The 16,476-nt window shown below is 33.1% G+C and overlaps 1 protein-coding gene across 3 annotated transcripts in view; it reads right to left on the bottom strand.

Annotated features, from left to right (window-relative positions):
* SLF1 (SMC5-SMC6 complex localization factor 1) overlaps positions 1–16,476 on the bottom strand; it is a 71,103-nt gene that overhangs the window by 45,332 nt on the left and 9,295 nt on the right. For all 3 annotated transcript variants that reach the window (XM_026498608.4, XM_048220971.2, XM_057307501.1), the window contains exons 2-9: positions 15,280–15,393; positions 15,049–15,124; positions 13,638–13,878; positions 8,743–8,905; positions 4,582–4,725; positions 2,113–2,259; positions 1,098–1,244; positions 102–224 (exon numbers count right to left, since the gene is read on the bottom strand). In XM_026498608.4, coding sequence (XP_026354393.2) covers positions 102–224; positions 1,098–1,244; positions 2,113–2,259; positions 4,582–4,725; positions 8,743–8,905; positions 13,638–13,878; positions 15,049–15,124; positions 15,280–15,393 — 1,155 coding nt within the window. The remainder of the gene's footprint in view (positions 1–101; positions 225–1,097; positions 1,245–2,112; positions 2,260–4,581; positions 4,726–8,742; positions 8,906–13,637; positions 13,879–15,048; positions 15,125–15,279; positions 15,394–16,476) is intronic.

Raw genomic sequence — 16,476 nt, 5'->3', positions numbered from 1 at the left:
AAGACACATTAACGTAATAATGAGTTATTACTATTATTATATTTTGGTTCTACTAGAGAAGGATACGAAACTACAGAAAATTTTAGTATGCCAAGTTCTACCTGAGCTCTATATATGTGCTTCCTTAACTCATTTTTTATTTCAGCAATATCCACATCTGTTCTGACATCCTTGGTTTTTGATTCTTTGGCATGATCAGCAAAAACAGAATTCTTCATTTCTTTCTGCATACATGTAAAAGTACTTTAGACAGCGTACTAAAGACAATATCACCACAAACATTAAGTATCGTAAGTAACAGAATACAAGAAGAACACATTCATGAAGGATTAACTAACCTCAACAAAGATCCTTACAATCATATTTTATAAAAATTACACAATGAAATAAAAAGTTCAAAAAAAGCAAACATTTTAATTTGGAAAGTTTTACCTAGGGTAATATTCCTTCTAACCTGTTCCCAATCTTTCCTGGAATCTTTCCCCCAATCCCTTTGTTGCCATGGTCACACATAACATGATTCATTATTTATTTACCCTTATCATTTTTCTGAAGATCCTTCTGAATATATGCATATATTCAGTTTAGATAAAATCAAGTTATACTCTAGAATAATGAACTCAAGAAGGATCCCATTCAAAAGACAAGCTATCTTATTAAAAATGATCTATATTATACCAGAGACAAGCAAGACAAAAACTAAAATAGATCAGACTGTATTATCCAAACTACATACACATGTAGTCTTAACGTATTTTTTTTTTTATTTTACGAATTTTAGCCTCTTTTTTTCAGAACCTGTGTTTCTTTTTTGTTTTTGTGACATTCAGGCAAAACAATAATATATTTGAATATCCTGATTATTAATTCAAATTTCCTTGTGCATGCATGTAAAAAAAATACTGTCCTTATAAACCAAAGTTAATTACAACATTAGTTATGAATATCACACCAGATCAACTGAAGACCATTTTTTTCATAAGACGTGCAGGTTATGTTTGACACAGCAAGCAATTATAAAAGTAAGATTATATGTCTAGACTATATTATGGAAGCCAAAGAAAATTAACTGTTTAGCTTAGCTTACAAAGTTTTACCTGATCTCTATATATGTGCTTTCTTGAGGTACTTTTAATTTTGCTATGTTCAATGTCTTTCCTGGAATCTCTTTCATTTTCTTTTTTGCGTTTTTTCCTCAAAGTATAACTCCTTTGAACATCTTCATCCTTTTTCTTAACTTCCTTCTACAAGTATTTAGATCACAATTAAATCTCAACATGAATGATACACGTTACAAAATCCAAATAAACTCAAGAGTATGACTTATAACACAAGTATACACCGTTAAAAAAATAGTTTTATAGAAGAGGAAATCTCATCCATTGTTAAAGTGGGTATACATTAGTAAAACATTTTGTAAAACCGTTGGGCATTACCTGTTACAGTTAAATATGCACAGCCTTATTATGACCCAGCAAAGCCACCCCAAGGAATATATCCTAAGCTAGAGAAACTCTTGAACATGTGCACCAAGAGTCGTGTAAGAAAATGTTCACACTGTTCATGCCACATCTGTTCATAACTGCAAAAACCAAGCAAGCTAACACGAAACCCAAATTTACTTATATCAGTAAATAAAATGGTTAAAGATATAGCTGGGAATCAATTGATCAATTAAGCATTATATATAGCACTAAAAAAAAAAAACAAGTCATAAGATTATCAATACCATCAACTATAAAAAGTTCATTAACGGGCAAAACTGAACAATATATTGCTAGAGAGGAGTACATAACTGGCAAAACTATAATGAAAAACAAGAAAACAACACAAATACAAAGACAGAGGTCACTCATGGAAAGAGAAACAAAAAGATACTGTTTAGAAATGACACACAGTAGGATCTTAAAAAAACTTGTAATGCTCTATTTCTTAACCAAGCTGGAGCATACGTAGCACTCTTCCGTCTTCTTTTTAAAATCGTACACAGATGCCTTATAAACATTTTTGTACATGTAATTCACAAGAAACAATTTTATGAATATCTTTACATTTGCTGGATTTAGAAAAGAGTTGTAAAATATAAATTATTTTTCATTTGGAAGGTCTTACCTGACTTCCACATGTGTGCCTTCTTAAAACATCTCTCATTTTAACAAATTTCAAATCTCTACCGGAATCTCTGACTTTTTCTTTTTTGTGATGTTCAGTCAAAAGAGAACTAACATTAACATCTTCATCATGATTTTGCATTTCTTTCTACATGTATGTAAGAATACTTCAGTTAGACTGTGGATGAAACACAGCCTTAACACAACCAATGCGAATCACAACAGAAAAACCCACTCAGGAAGGCAGGTTTTCTAAAACGTACATACAAGATTAACTATAGTAAAGAGTCCTGAAAATTGTATTACATCTTAGTTACATTAAAATGAAGCAGAGAAATGTAGATTTTTAGTTCAGAAAGGTTTATATTGAGTTCACATATACATTTCATGTAGGTACTTTTATTAATACTTTTTCTTGGAATCTCTGCTTCCCCCCCGCCCCATTTGTCTTACGATTAGTCACAAACAGAATTTGCTTATCTTCATTATTTTTCCAAAGATTTAAGAAAAGATTTTTAAAGATTTTTATTCATTTACTTGAGAGCGAAGGAGAGAGAGAGAGAAAGAACACAGACGGAAAGAGAAGCAGACTCCCCGCTGAGCAGAGAGCCCAATGCGAGGCTTGATCCCAGGATCCCAAGATCATGACCTGAGCCAAAGGCAGACACTCAACCAACTGAGCCACCTAGGTGCTCTTATTTTTCCAAATCTTTCTAAAAATAATTTTAGACTGTAGACCAAATAGAATCTCGCCATTATTAGGCATACCAGATAAAAAATCTCAAAAAATCTTTTTACAGAACATATAGTTATAATAAAAAACAGAATAAGGAGTATTAAAACCATATTGTTTATTCATTATACAAAGTTATATTATATATGCATTATAAATACATTCATTATATTAGTTACAGGCATACAATATAGTGATTCAACAATTCTATACATTACTACTCAATGCTCATAATGGTTAAGTGTGCTTTTAGTCTCCGTCGCCTATCTCATCCATTCTCCCCTCACCTTCCCTCTGGTGACCATCAGTTCTCGATATTTAGGAGTCTGTTTTTTTGTACAAAGAAACTTATTTCTAAAAATAGAAATTTCTACCTGAATTTAAATAGTGTTATACTATATAAATTGATATATTTTCATAATTTCTGTATCTTTCATGTAATCTCCATTTGATTCTTTTTTCCACGTTAAAAAAAACTAAGTTTATTTTAGTAACTCCCATCATTTTATATTCTTTTCTGAAAGTTAACATTTTTATACTGTGGCTTATGATGCATTTTTCTCAGATAGATTAGCTCAAAAAGCCTCTTATTAAGACCATGTATATGTAGTTAATCATAGAAAGCAGCAGTCTTATAAGTCACATAAATATCAACTGTACTTTAGAAAAGCCAGAAAAGAATTGCATTAATATTTTAATCTGTTGTAAAGTTTTATCTAATCTCTCATATATAATTTAAGGCACTGGTGAGTTCAAGAAGTTCCAGTTCTTTAAGTTTTCTTTGTACAATTTTTGACAATTGCAGTAAAAGCAGAATTTTTAATTTCTTTCTACTCACGGTTAAAAATATTTTAGTTTAGGGGCACCTGGCTGGCTCAATCAGTTGAATGTCCAACTCTTGGGCATGACTCTTGGTTTTGGCTCAGGTCGGCTCACGTCATGATCTCAGGGTCACTGTGCGCTGTGCGGGGAATCTGCCAATTTCCCTCTCCCTCTCCCTCTGCCCCTCCCCACCTCACGTGCCCTCTTTCTCTCTCAAATAAATAAATAAATAAATCTTCAAAAAAATTTTAGTTTAGCCTAAGTAATAACAACTATGGGCCAATGATTTGGTAAATCAACTGAAGAGTCTGTTCTATAAAACACAGTATGAAATTCAGCATAATTAAACATTAGCTATTCTAGGGTAAAAGTAATAATGCCTTTTTTTGGTTACTGCTATTTGAAAAGTTTTACATGAGAGCCACATATATGCTTTCTTAATCCACTTTTCATTGCTCCAAGTTCAAAGTCCTTCCTGTTTGTTCTCCTTATTAAATCAAAATAGAATTCATTTGTATCATTTAAAAAAATTTTGTTCAATATGCAGCAAAATACTAGACTTCAGATCATGAATCACGAATATACATATTGCTGACAGAGAAGAACCCTTTATAAGAAGTACAGTTATATTAAACATTCAGGGGAATTTTAAGTAATTCTCATGTGTTGAAAACATACTACATATCAGGAACTGTGTGTTTCCATATGCATCTATGCATTATTTCAATAAGAGTCTCAAAAACAGAGACACAGGGCAATATCTTGAATAAGCTCAAATCACAGACAATAAAACACAGAGCTGGGTTCAAATACTAGCTCTGATTTCAAAATTCATGTAATTTCTACCATATATTGCCTCTCAAACAATTATGTAAGAACCAGAAATGTACATTTTTTTGGCCCATGAAGTTTTACCTGGGTTCTACACATGGTCTCTTTTAAGTCACCTTTCATTTCAAGAAATCTCGTATCTTTCCAGAAATCTTTGTTTTTTTCCTGATTGCTATGTTTATTCCAAACAGAATGGCTCTGGGAATCTTCGTCATTCTGAATTTCTTTCTGCATGTATATATAAATGGTTCAGGCAATCAATGAAGTATAATTTCAACAACATGTACTTCTTATGTTATCCAACTTTATCTAACTGCAAAAGAAGGTAAAATCTCTTCCTCTAAATCAAAAGGTACTAAACAGTAGTAAATTCTTTCAATGAAAATAATTCAAAACAAGGGTCCTGAATAATAAAGTGATTTCTGTGTATCTTCAAAAAATGTAATGCTTTGTTGATCTTTTCATGAATAATCCTGAACAGAAATATTTTATCTAGTTCCTGTCCAAGTTAAAGGTACAATATAGATAAAAAAGTTTCAGATTATAGATTATTTCTGATTATTTCTGAGCTTTTTACTGATAAGACTTCTCATCTGCAAGTCTACTACCTGCATACAAAAAAAGGCTTAATAGAAGAATTCACAGCTCTTATTTTACTTGAATAGCAATGAACAATTATTTTCACCTATCTCAAATATTTCAATTTTTCTTGCCAAGAAATCCAAACTGAATTCACAAACCACCTACCAATGATGTTAAAGACAGCTGCATATATACCCACACAGAGAATTCTAAAAGAGATGGGAGTAAAAATGAGTTCATGACATATACCACAATGTACTTAAGGCACTACCTTTACAAAGACATAAGAGAATCACTGTCTTCCTAGGAACAACTATGATATGAGCTGAAATGTGTAAGGCCTCTGGTGCCATCTTGGGTTCCCTTTCACTTGTACTGGGATTCCTATGGAGATATGAGTGTCTTTTAGCAGGCTGCAATCCTCCAATCAAAGAACAATTCCTGACTGTACCTGATTGACTTTTTTCAGTTATTCAAGAAATAAAACCGAAAACTAAGAAAAAGGAAGATTTTTCTTTCTTCCTATTCCAGGCATCAAAGAAAGAATTATCTGAACGTACGAACAATAATTTCTGTTAAGGACAACTTGAAGTGGGGTAAAAGTGAGTTTCTGGCTTTAAATTTCTGCCCACACACAATACACACTAAATGTAATTAATAGTTTCCATGTTCTGTTTTCACCACTAAATAGTAAACACTTTGAAGTCTGACATGTGGTCTTACTCATTTTGCCTAGTACACAACACAGTGCCTGGTACATCAAAAGTCTTCAATAAATATCTATAAACCTGAACTAAATAGATTCTTAATTCTGTTACTCAGGAGCTTTCCAAAAAAAGTATAAGCAGGTTAAACAAAACTTTTTTTAAACAATTGCTTGTTAACTCCATCATATTATATGGCAACTCTCAGAGGATACTTCAGAATCCATCTAATGAGAAATGTGATAAGCTGTATGCCAAAGTGGTAGAAGAAAAGAAAGACATTACAATGAAGTTAACTGTTTTCCTCTCAGAAGTAAGCACAAAATGCCTTCCTTTTTGGAATAAATAGTTATGGACTTCCAGCTGCCTAATCCAGAATTTATATAACAACATATTCTAAAACAAATGTAAGTTATAGAGCATCTGCTACTCTTACTTGATATACTATTGCTACCCTCCAATATATTTCAGCAACTGAATCTGAAGGCTGTCAAATTACTGCAGTAAAATAAGACTATGGATAGAGCATATCATATTTTACATTTTATTCATTTCTTTCCATAGAAAAAAAGAAAATTCAGATACTTTTACTAACCTAGTTAAAAATGGCTTTCATTCTATTAACAGTTAAGCTGTTCAGGTACATAGATCAGATAGGATGCTTTTGGCTGTAAATAATAGAAAACCAACTCAAAGTAATGTAAATGAAATGGACGTGTTATAACTTCACAGCACGGTAATGTGGTCCAGTGCTAAGACAGGTTTCAGGGTTTGCTAATCGAGCAACTCAAGTATCTCTGCAAGGATCTACATTGTGTCTCTACATTTTGGTATCTACAGAGTTGGTTTCATCTCAAGGATACTTCCCCCTCATGGTCAAAAATTGGCTGCTAGTAATGATTTAGATTACATTCTTCCATGTTTACATCTAGCAGGAGCCAGGCTGCCAGTGGCTATCTCTTCAGAAGGATGAAGAAACTTCCCAGAATTTCCTACATACTACTTTTCATTTCCCATGGATCAGAACTGGTTCACATGCCCATTCCAAGACCAATCATTGTCAAAAGCAACAAGATCATCTATAGTCCAAACAGATCCATTCCTTGAAATAAGGTCAAATTCCCAATCTACATTGCTGCTACTCAGTAGGGAGAGGTTATTATAGAATGACGTATTACATCTACTCTTGGAAAACTCAAAGATACTCATAAGTTCTCTATTAATTTAACATAAAATGAGAACTCATGTGCCAGGCTTTATGAAAGAAGATTCAGATAGAACTATGGAAAAGAGAGGTATCATCTTGATGACATGGTCCTTTTGGTTTAGATGGGGAAAACAGATATTAACCAAGTCATTGGCTAGCTGATTCCTTGAAGAGGCATCATTATAACTGCAATTTGAATGCTGAACAGAAGGCAGGCAGGCACGGAGAGTGAGTTTCTCTCCTTTTCAGGGAGAAAAAGTAGCTTTTGAGGAGACACTGAGGTAGGAAGTAGCTTAGCCTGTTTAAGAAACTGGGAGAAGGCAGTTTTGTTATACTACAGTTGAGCACAGAAAAAATTGAGCAGGATACACCTGAAAGGCAGGACTGAGAAGAATTCTGTGGGGGAGCTTTTAAGCCATGTTAGAAGTTTAGGACTTTATCCTAAAGGCAATGGGAAGCCATTGGAGGGTTTAAGTAGGACAGTGACAAGATTAGAATTGTTTTACACAGAGCATTTTGGCTGTTCTTTCTGAATGCAGTAGAATGGACTAGAGCAGAAAAAGGTAAGAGTAATCAGTACACTACCAAGAGTTAAAAGGTAGAGTAATTAAGAGTCTATTCTAGGAGGGGAGGGGAAAGAGGATGAACTCAGTATGATGTTAATATAGGAAGCAGCACTGTGATTTGACTGGTATTTAAGACAATAAAATCAACAGGACTTGGTGATTGACAAGGAAGGTTTCAAGGGTGATACCCAGGTCTCTAACATAAATTATTAGATAAAAGGTTATAGTATCGATTGAGATGGAAACTATTAAGGAACCAGTTATTCCTAGAAGATCAAGGTGTATTTTTCAGACATACTGAGGTTTCTCTACTTTGAGCTGACTCTTCTTAAAAATTTCTTCTAGGACTGCTCCCATTCAAACAACTTAAGAAGTGGTCTCTGCACTAAGTGGGAAGAGGGAGGTAAAGGAACAGGACAGGAAAGTATTTCTAAATCCTTATAAATAGCGTCCTCTTTTTTTTTTCCCCATGGGAAAAATACCCACAAATTCTTAAATGATACCATATGATACGATGGTCCACTGCTATTTTATTTATACTCTGACATTAAAATGCTAAAATTAGTTTGTGGTAAATATCATTAAAGCACAGAAAACTAAAATAGAGACACAAAATAAGACAAATTTTAAACACAACAAGCAAGTTTTTTCCATGTTTATCAGAAATATTCTCAAATATTTAAATAATTGAGAGCAATTGCCTTTAAAAATATGTCACTTTAATTATAGCCGACCCTTGAACAACGTGGGGATTGGGGCACCAACACCCTCCGGAGTCCAAAATCTACACATAACTTTTAGTCCCCCGCAAAACTTAATAGCTTACTGTTGCCCAGAAATCTTACCAATAGAATAGTTGATTAACATATATTTCATATATGGATTACATACTCTATTCTTATAATAAGGTAAGCTAGAAAAAAGAAAATGTTATTAAGAAAATCATGAAGAGAATACATTTATAGTACTGTACTGAATTATAAAAAAAAATGTTTATAAGTGGATCCATGTAATTCCAGGGTCAACTATACTTATCACTGTATTTTTAAACTTCAGAACATATTTTAATTTTTTTCAGAATATATTTTAATTTTTTTCAGAACATATTTTAATTTTTAATGTATTTCACAATATCAATATTTTATAAAATGAACACTGAAAAATGTTTTTTATTTATTTTACTTACCTCTAAAAGAAAATCCCCTAGATACTGAATTGGATAAAATGGAGCCTTAAAATGGTCTTTTTCTTGCTCAGCCTTGATTCTTGCATTACTAGCAATCACATGAGTTATTCCACTAGGTGAACTTTTTGGTAAAATAACATTTGCTTTTCCAGCCTCCAGAACTCTAAATAAAAATGTAAATAGTACAAAAAGTATTTTTTTTAAAGCATATTCAGCAAATTATAAAAATCAGTTACTTCCTAGGAGTAGAACTTTCTGAAAGAATGAAGTTCCCGAGTTATTTGAGTGCCATGGAGAATAACTACTTAAATTATAACTTGCTCAGAGATGGTGAAGAAATCACGCTCTTCTTTCTACTTACCCATTTCTTGATACGGAAAGACTTTTAAGAATCAAGAATATTGAATTTATTCCCTAAGGAAAAGTCACCTCCATAAGCCAAAAGAATAATGAAAGAAGTTTAGGGAAGTAGCTACCTCAGAAGGCAACATACCTCCAAGGAAATCATTCTAAACCACAAAAAAGGAACTATAGTTGCCAGCATTCTTTTAAAAAATTAGTTTTTGATTAACTAACATTTAACATCCCAAAAGTTTCATGAAAGTTCTGCTTGTGCTTAGGATTTAGAAAGCCATAAGAGAACACTGCATTCACTTAACAATAAGAAAAAGCCAAATAATCTCAAAATCTTAACTTTTCATGAACCCATCAGAGAACTGAGTTAACAACCAACCAAGAAACTTAATTTCCCTAAGAGTTATAATGATAAGCCCCTTTGTGAAGAGACTGGACACTCAAAACTATTTCATTTTGCCAGGGTGCAGGAGAGAAGTAGCTGTCACAAAAGTAGGTAAAAATCAAGTAAAATTCTAACAAATTGAAGGGCCATGTGCAAATACCATGACAACGTATAATATCTAAGAGTCACTGACTCAAAGAAAGTCTGCCCTCACTTGCAAGCAGAAAGATTAAGGGCAGAAAACAGATTCCTTACTGGGTGGCACAAGCAGACCAGTGAGGGCTGGCTGCCCACCAAGAGATAGACATTAAACCTGGTCCACTTCCCTGGATCCTTCTCGTATATTAAGCAAACGTCCTAAGTCATTTGGGTAAGGTAAGAAAGTGATATACTTTCAGAATCCAGGAAAAGATGCACTGCTTCTGCTGGGAGAATACAAATAAAATCCATGTACCCTGAGAAAGGGGCAGAAAAATCTCCTGCTGCATAGCCCAAAAAAGGATCCACTGTTTCTGGACGAGACAAAAGCCATCTGTCTCTGGACAAGGAGCAGAAGAAATGCCATTCAAACATAGGTTCCTGCATCCATACAAAGCAGAAATCTAATACTGGAGCAGAGGCTAGAAATTCTCTCTTGCCAAAACCCTGCCCACAGATACAAAGCAGAATTAGGCTGCCATGGGGGACTGAGACACAAATATTGAGAACGTCCTAATCCCAGAGAACACGAACACAAAGAATGCTTAAGACTGAAGTCTATCAGCAAAACCAAAAACACATCTTACTCTTACCCCCAACCTAGAGATGAGTAACAAGCAAGAGAGGAAGAGAATGACAAAAAAGTCCTTCTGTGACCAGCAGTGCAGGGACTACTGAAAGCTTAGAGTGAAGCAAACACATCAATTAAAATCCCACCAGCACACCAGGACCTGGGCTAAGCACAAAGAAACTGTACTCCACCACAGGAGTAACCAGAAAGGATGCATTGAAGGTAACTCTACCATTAACAAAATCCAAAACCTGCTCAAAAACTGACAAGATTAACTCAACTACCCATACTAACTGCTTTACAGAAAAAGTAAGCCCATTTTTGGATATAAATACTTATCTGAGCCTCTATTGCTCTATATGTGAAAACTATACAAGCAATAAAAAAAAATACAAGACATACACAAAAAGAAAACCAAGCCACTGTCAAGAGATAAAGGAGTATAAAGCACAGAGAGATGATCCATTTGTTGAAATTATCAGAAAGTGACTTTAAAATAACTATGACTGAAATGTTTGAAGATACAAAGGAAAAAAATGAACAAATTGCATTAAGAGATCAGGAACTGAGCACTGAGTACATAAAAATGGTAGAAATAAGTTACTATATTAAAGAATAATCTCTTTGACCAGCTTATGAACAGACTGCATGCAACTGAGGATGGAATCATGAACTTGATGACAGGTCAATAGAAATTATCCAACTGAAACACAAACATGGGAAAAACAGTTAAAAACAAAGCAGAACATACAAAAACTGTGGAAAAGAATTAATTGGTCTAAAACACAGGTAATAGAGCACAAGAAAAAGACAAGATGATGGCTGAGAATTTTCCATAATTAATAAAAGATAAAAAGCCACACGTCCAAGAAACTCAGAGAACTCCATGCAAGTAACATGAATAAATAATAATAAACAAGACACACACACATCTGGAAACATTATCAAGCTGCTAAAAACCACAGGTAATATATTTTTAAAATTTTAATTTCTAATTGTTCATTACTAGCATATAAAAACGCCATTAATTTTTACGTAGTGACTTACTACTCTGTCATCTTGCTGAATTCAACAACTACTTCTAATAGCTTTTCTGGATAAATTATTTAGTATACATCCATATCTTTTGGAAATAAAGACAATTACTTTTATTTCTTTCTATCTAACTCTATGTCTCTTATTTATTTTCTTTGACTTATTGCACTGTCTAGTACCGCTAGTAAAATGCTGAATAGAAAAGGTCAGAGTGTGGGATGCCTGGCTGGTTTAGTCGGTTAAGTGTCCGACTCTTGATTTAGGCTTAGGTCATGATCTCAGTGTCTTGAGATCAAGCCCCACGTCCGGCTCCAAACTGGGGGTGTGGCCTGCTTAAGATCCACGCCCTCCCCAAGTCCCAGGAGCTCTTTCTCTAAAAAAAAAAAAAATGGTCAGAGTGAGCAACCATTTCTTAATTCCTAATTATGGAAGAAAAAAAAATCCGTGATATTAAATTTATGTATTTTTACAGTTGTCAGTTGCTCAGACTGAAGACACAAAAATTTTTAACAAACTATCTGCAGTTAGAATCCACAATTATTAAAAATGGTAATACTTTATGATGAAGTACAGTTTATCTCAGGAATACAAATTTGGTTTAACATTTTAAATTGATCAAAATAATTTACCATATTAACAGAATAAAGGAGAAAAGCCAATCATCTCAATAGATGCACATAAAAACTTTCAGAGCAATCAATCCATTTATAATACCATCCCAAAACATGAAGTACCTAGGATTAAACTTAGCAAAATATGTACAAGATTTGTACAGTGAAAACTGTAATACATTAATGGCAGAAATTAAAGACCTGGAGAGATAGGGAATCTATAAATAGGACAATTCAATATTGTTAAGATCACAATTCTCCCCAATTTGACCTATAGATTCAATACAATCCCAATTAAAATCCTAGCTTGCCTTTTTGTAGAAATTGACAAGATGGTTCTAAAATGTATATGGAAATATAAAAATTCCAGAATCACCAAAACAGTTTTGAATAAGACAAAGTTGGGAGGTTCACCCAACCTGATTTCAAGACTCATTATAAAACTACAGTAACCAAAACTGTGTGCTTTTAGTATAAGGTACACACAGATACCAATGGAATAAGAAGCCCACAAATACACCACACAAATATAGTCAAGTGATTTTTGGACAATAGTGCCAAAGTAATTGCACAGCAATTGAAATCTCACACATTGTTAGGAGGAAATGTAACATAGTACAACTACTTTAGAAAACAGTCTGACATTTTTCTTATAATGTTAAATACACAACTGCCATCTGAGCCAGAAATTTCACTCTTGGTATTTACCCAAGAGAGAGAAAAAACAAATGTACATGAAGACCTGTACTCAAATGTTCATAGCAGCTTTATTTATATTAGCACAAGTGGGGGGGAAAAAAAAACCCGAAAACAAAAAATAAATGTCTATCAATGGGTGAATAAACAGATAGCGATACATCTGCAAAATGGAATACTACTCAGCAACAAAAAGGAACAAACTCCTAATACACACAATAACCAGGATGAATCTCGGAAATGATGAGTTAAGCAAATGAGACTACATCAAAAAAGTATGTATATAGAATAATTCCACTTACATGAACTTAAAAAAAAAAAAGACAAATCTAATGTATAGTGACACGAAGGAAATCAATGGTTGTCTTGTATTGGTGGGCAGAATTAAATATGTAATGACAAGAACACTGTAAGATTACATTAATGTTGCAGATCTTGACTGTGTGAGGGCGTAATATGGGTGTATAAATTTCTCCAAATTTATCAAAATGTATACTTAAAATGTGTGCATTTTACTTGCCTATAAATTATACTTCTATAAAGGTGACAAAGGGCCTTTGCAGCCCCCTGAAAGTCACTGCAGTCTTGGAATATAGTTTACCTAGTAAGAATTTAAAAAAATATGATGTAAAAGTTAGAAAGAAATGAAATAATGAAGGAAACATTATGAACCATGAAGACTGCACTATATAAACCCAGAAAAAAAGCCTTTCTGATAAATACTTATAAAAATCTAAAATTGCTTCAAAACTAAAAACAAAAATCTTCCAAGTTTTTTATTTTGCTTGAATTAGCCAAAAGAATTAACATGGAAAGTTAAACAGAGACCCAAGAATAACTTAAAGCAATACTATAAAATAGATTTTATTCCATTAGCAACATATGCTTAATTAAGTACAGAATGGCTTAACTCAGAGATTAAAAAGTAAATCACCATTGCTCATTTGGACGAAATCAACAATTTCAAAGAAACACAAGAAGGTATTCAAGCATATCAAAATTCTTTGTTCATTCATTGCTTAGCTTTTATGAGATCTCATCTTACCTTACAAGAGAATCACTTCGTTTATCAGCTCTAACAAGGAGAACAACTTTCCATCTGTGGAAGGCTCCTGGAGCACCAGTGCGTTTCAGTTCTTCACGCCATCTTTTAGGTGCAGATTGCATTTGAGGTGAATAATGGGAGTCTTTTTCAATTTTATAGCCCCATTCATAAGTTGTTTCATCAAGCCATCTGCCACTTTTGGCACTGTGGATTATGTAGTCCTTAGTTAGTACCCACTTTCCTAGAAAGCAAATCAACTGTCGGTAAAAGAATTCTGGTTCCAATGAATGGTCAACAATAAAGACCAAATATCAAATAAAGTTTGACCTTTTTCATCATGAGACTCTTAAGCTACAATGCAACATTATCTTTGAATTATGTTTGTTTTCCCAAAATTTTGGTAGAGGTCTACAATGTCACTGAACATTGTATGCAATCTTTCCCATAATGCTTCTAAGTCTAAACATTACTAAATTAAATACAATCCTAAGACTCACTAAAATAAATGTGGTATTACTTAAGCTATGTCTACTATTACTATTCACTGTTTTGGCTGAGATTTATATTATTCTTCATATGCTAAAAACTTCTTCAATCATGTTTATAGCAATGTTACACTTTCTAAAACAAATTTATTGAGGAAGAGAATTTTTCAGAATATCTAATAACATGCTGTAGTTCCTTTATCTGGGCATCAGTAAAATTTTCTCAAAAGCAGGGACAATATATGCTTTCATTTGCAGAGAAAATAATAAAACCAAGTATCTTTCTGGTAAATTACTCTAAAAAATAATAAATTTACTGAGTTAAACAATACTTTTTTTTTTTTTTTTTTTTTTTGGACAATCAGTGAACTAATGATATGCTAGCTCAACCACAAAAGAAACTATAAAGAAACATCAAGGGTGACAGAGAGGGAAAGACACTAAGTTCTAAGTTGGATTTATGAAATTTAAAAGCTTAGAAAAACACAATAGGGGGATCACTGCTTCATATCATGAATCGGAAGGGACACAGTAGAAGAACAAAAACAGATTCTTTCCAATGACAGATCATAGAAAACAAACTTATTTGAGAACAGCTGAGACTCAGACAAAAGCATTATGGGCAGGGGGCATTGCTGTGCCCAACTTTTTTGTTAAAGATTTTTTCTGACATAAAACACTTACACTAAATCTTTGGTTAAGTAAGTATTCCTGCCTCTTTGGTACATTTTCATGTGTTACAAAGCTTTACTTAGAAAAATCAGACAAAAAACATTTTAACAAATATTTTCAGAAAAATATTCAGCTAAAACCACATTTATGTTTGATTTAATAACGATACTACCTATCTTTAGCAGATTAAGCTACTTTTTTTTTTTTAACATGAAGATTTTTTTTTTTTCAAGGGAGAAAGGTAGTTAATTTACCTGCTGCACAAGCTGCTAAAAACTTTTCACTCTTACACAGGCGTTCAGCTATAAGATGTGTACAATTTTTGTATTTCTGGAAGGAAAAATGCAAATGAAAAAAATGTTACTAAGAGTTCCTTTATAGCACATTCACTTTATTCTTATAATATCAAGAGAGCATTTTGTCATTTTTAGACCAGCATTATTTTTCAAGTCTATCTTAAATATTTTATAAGTTTCTGTACTCACCTCACTCTTAATAAAAGTGCAATCTAGTTTTAAAAGCAATTTGCCTAGAGCTTCCTTTTCTTCCATCTTAAATCCTGTCATTTGGATGATATGCTTTGGAGCACCATCTTCCATCTAACATGTATACACATAAAGAAGATAACATATGTTAAAGATAATATTCACAGGATTGACATTACTTTTTCTTAACTACGAGTGCTAAAAATAAAAAAATAAAACATAATGAATTAAACATACAAGGCTTTACTGTAAATACCAATGTTAAGACTGCTTATGTGCAATAGAAATTGATTTATAAAGCTATCTTCCTGGGGCACCTGGGTAGCTCAGGTCAGTTAAGCAGCCAAATCTTGATTTCGACTCAGGTCATGATTTCGGGGTCCTGGGATTGAGCCCTGCATCTGGCTTGGGCTCAGCGGTGAATCTGCTTGAGTATTCTCTCTCTCCCTCTGCCCCTCCCCACTCACATGTTCTCTTTCTCTAAAATAGATCTTTAAAAAAAAAAAAAAAAAGTTATCTTCCCACAATGTGACTGTAAATAGATTTTTTTTTTGGTGGTTTGAACATTGAATGTGTTCCTACGTTACTTGACACTAAAACACACTGATGAATGAATATAATACTTCAGAAAGGATTATTTATATAAATATTAGCATAGTAATACCAGCTTCATTTTAAAAGCACTGTTTTTGCTAATAGCTTCTGAAACAAGCACACCGTGGACAATGAAACCTAATCAAATTTTATAATAATTTTTAAAATATTTGTGGACAAATATTGAAGAGTACCTAAGTCATTACAAAAGTTGATAGAACGCATGTTCCCAAAGCATTTACACCAACTAACTTAGTATGCTAGGTACATTATAATGAACCTGGATTCTATTCCCAATCTGTATTTCTTAACTCTGCTCATATGTTAATTTTATCACCTGCAAAAGCGGCAGAAAAAAAATCACAGTTTTCAAATTTATGTAAATAGAGACCTTAATCCACATATAAAGGTAGTTCATAAAGCACTTGTATTTGAAGTGGCACATTTATTTAAGCAAGAAAGACAACCTCACAGTAGTTTTAATGAGAATACAGGGTTTTGTTTGTTTATATGACATTAGAACTTCAGAACTGATAGCATCTTAGAGAAAATCTAGTTTCTTTTTATAGATGAGGAAAAGGACTATAAAAATCGGTAATTTTC

This window comes from Ursus arctos, unplaced genomic scaffold (assembly GCF_023065955.2).
Source record: "Ursus arctos isolate Adak ecotype North America unplaced genomic scaffold, UrsArc2.0 scaffold_5, whole genome shotgun sequence".
Classification (NCBI taxonomy): Eukaryota; Metazoa; Chordata; class Mammalia; order Carnivora; family Ursidae; genus Ursus; species Ursus arctos.
Note: the sequence above shows the minus strand (reverse complement) of the source record. Positions and strands in the feature narration are given on the sequence as shown.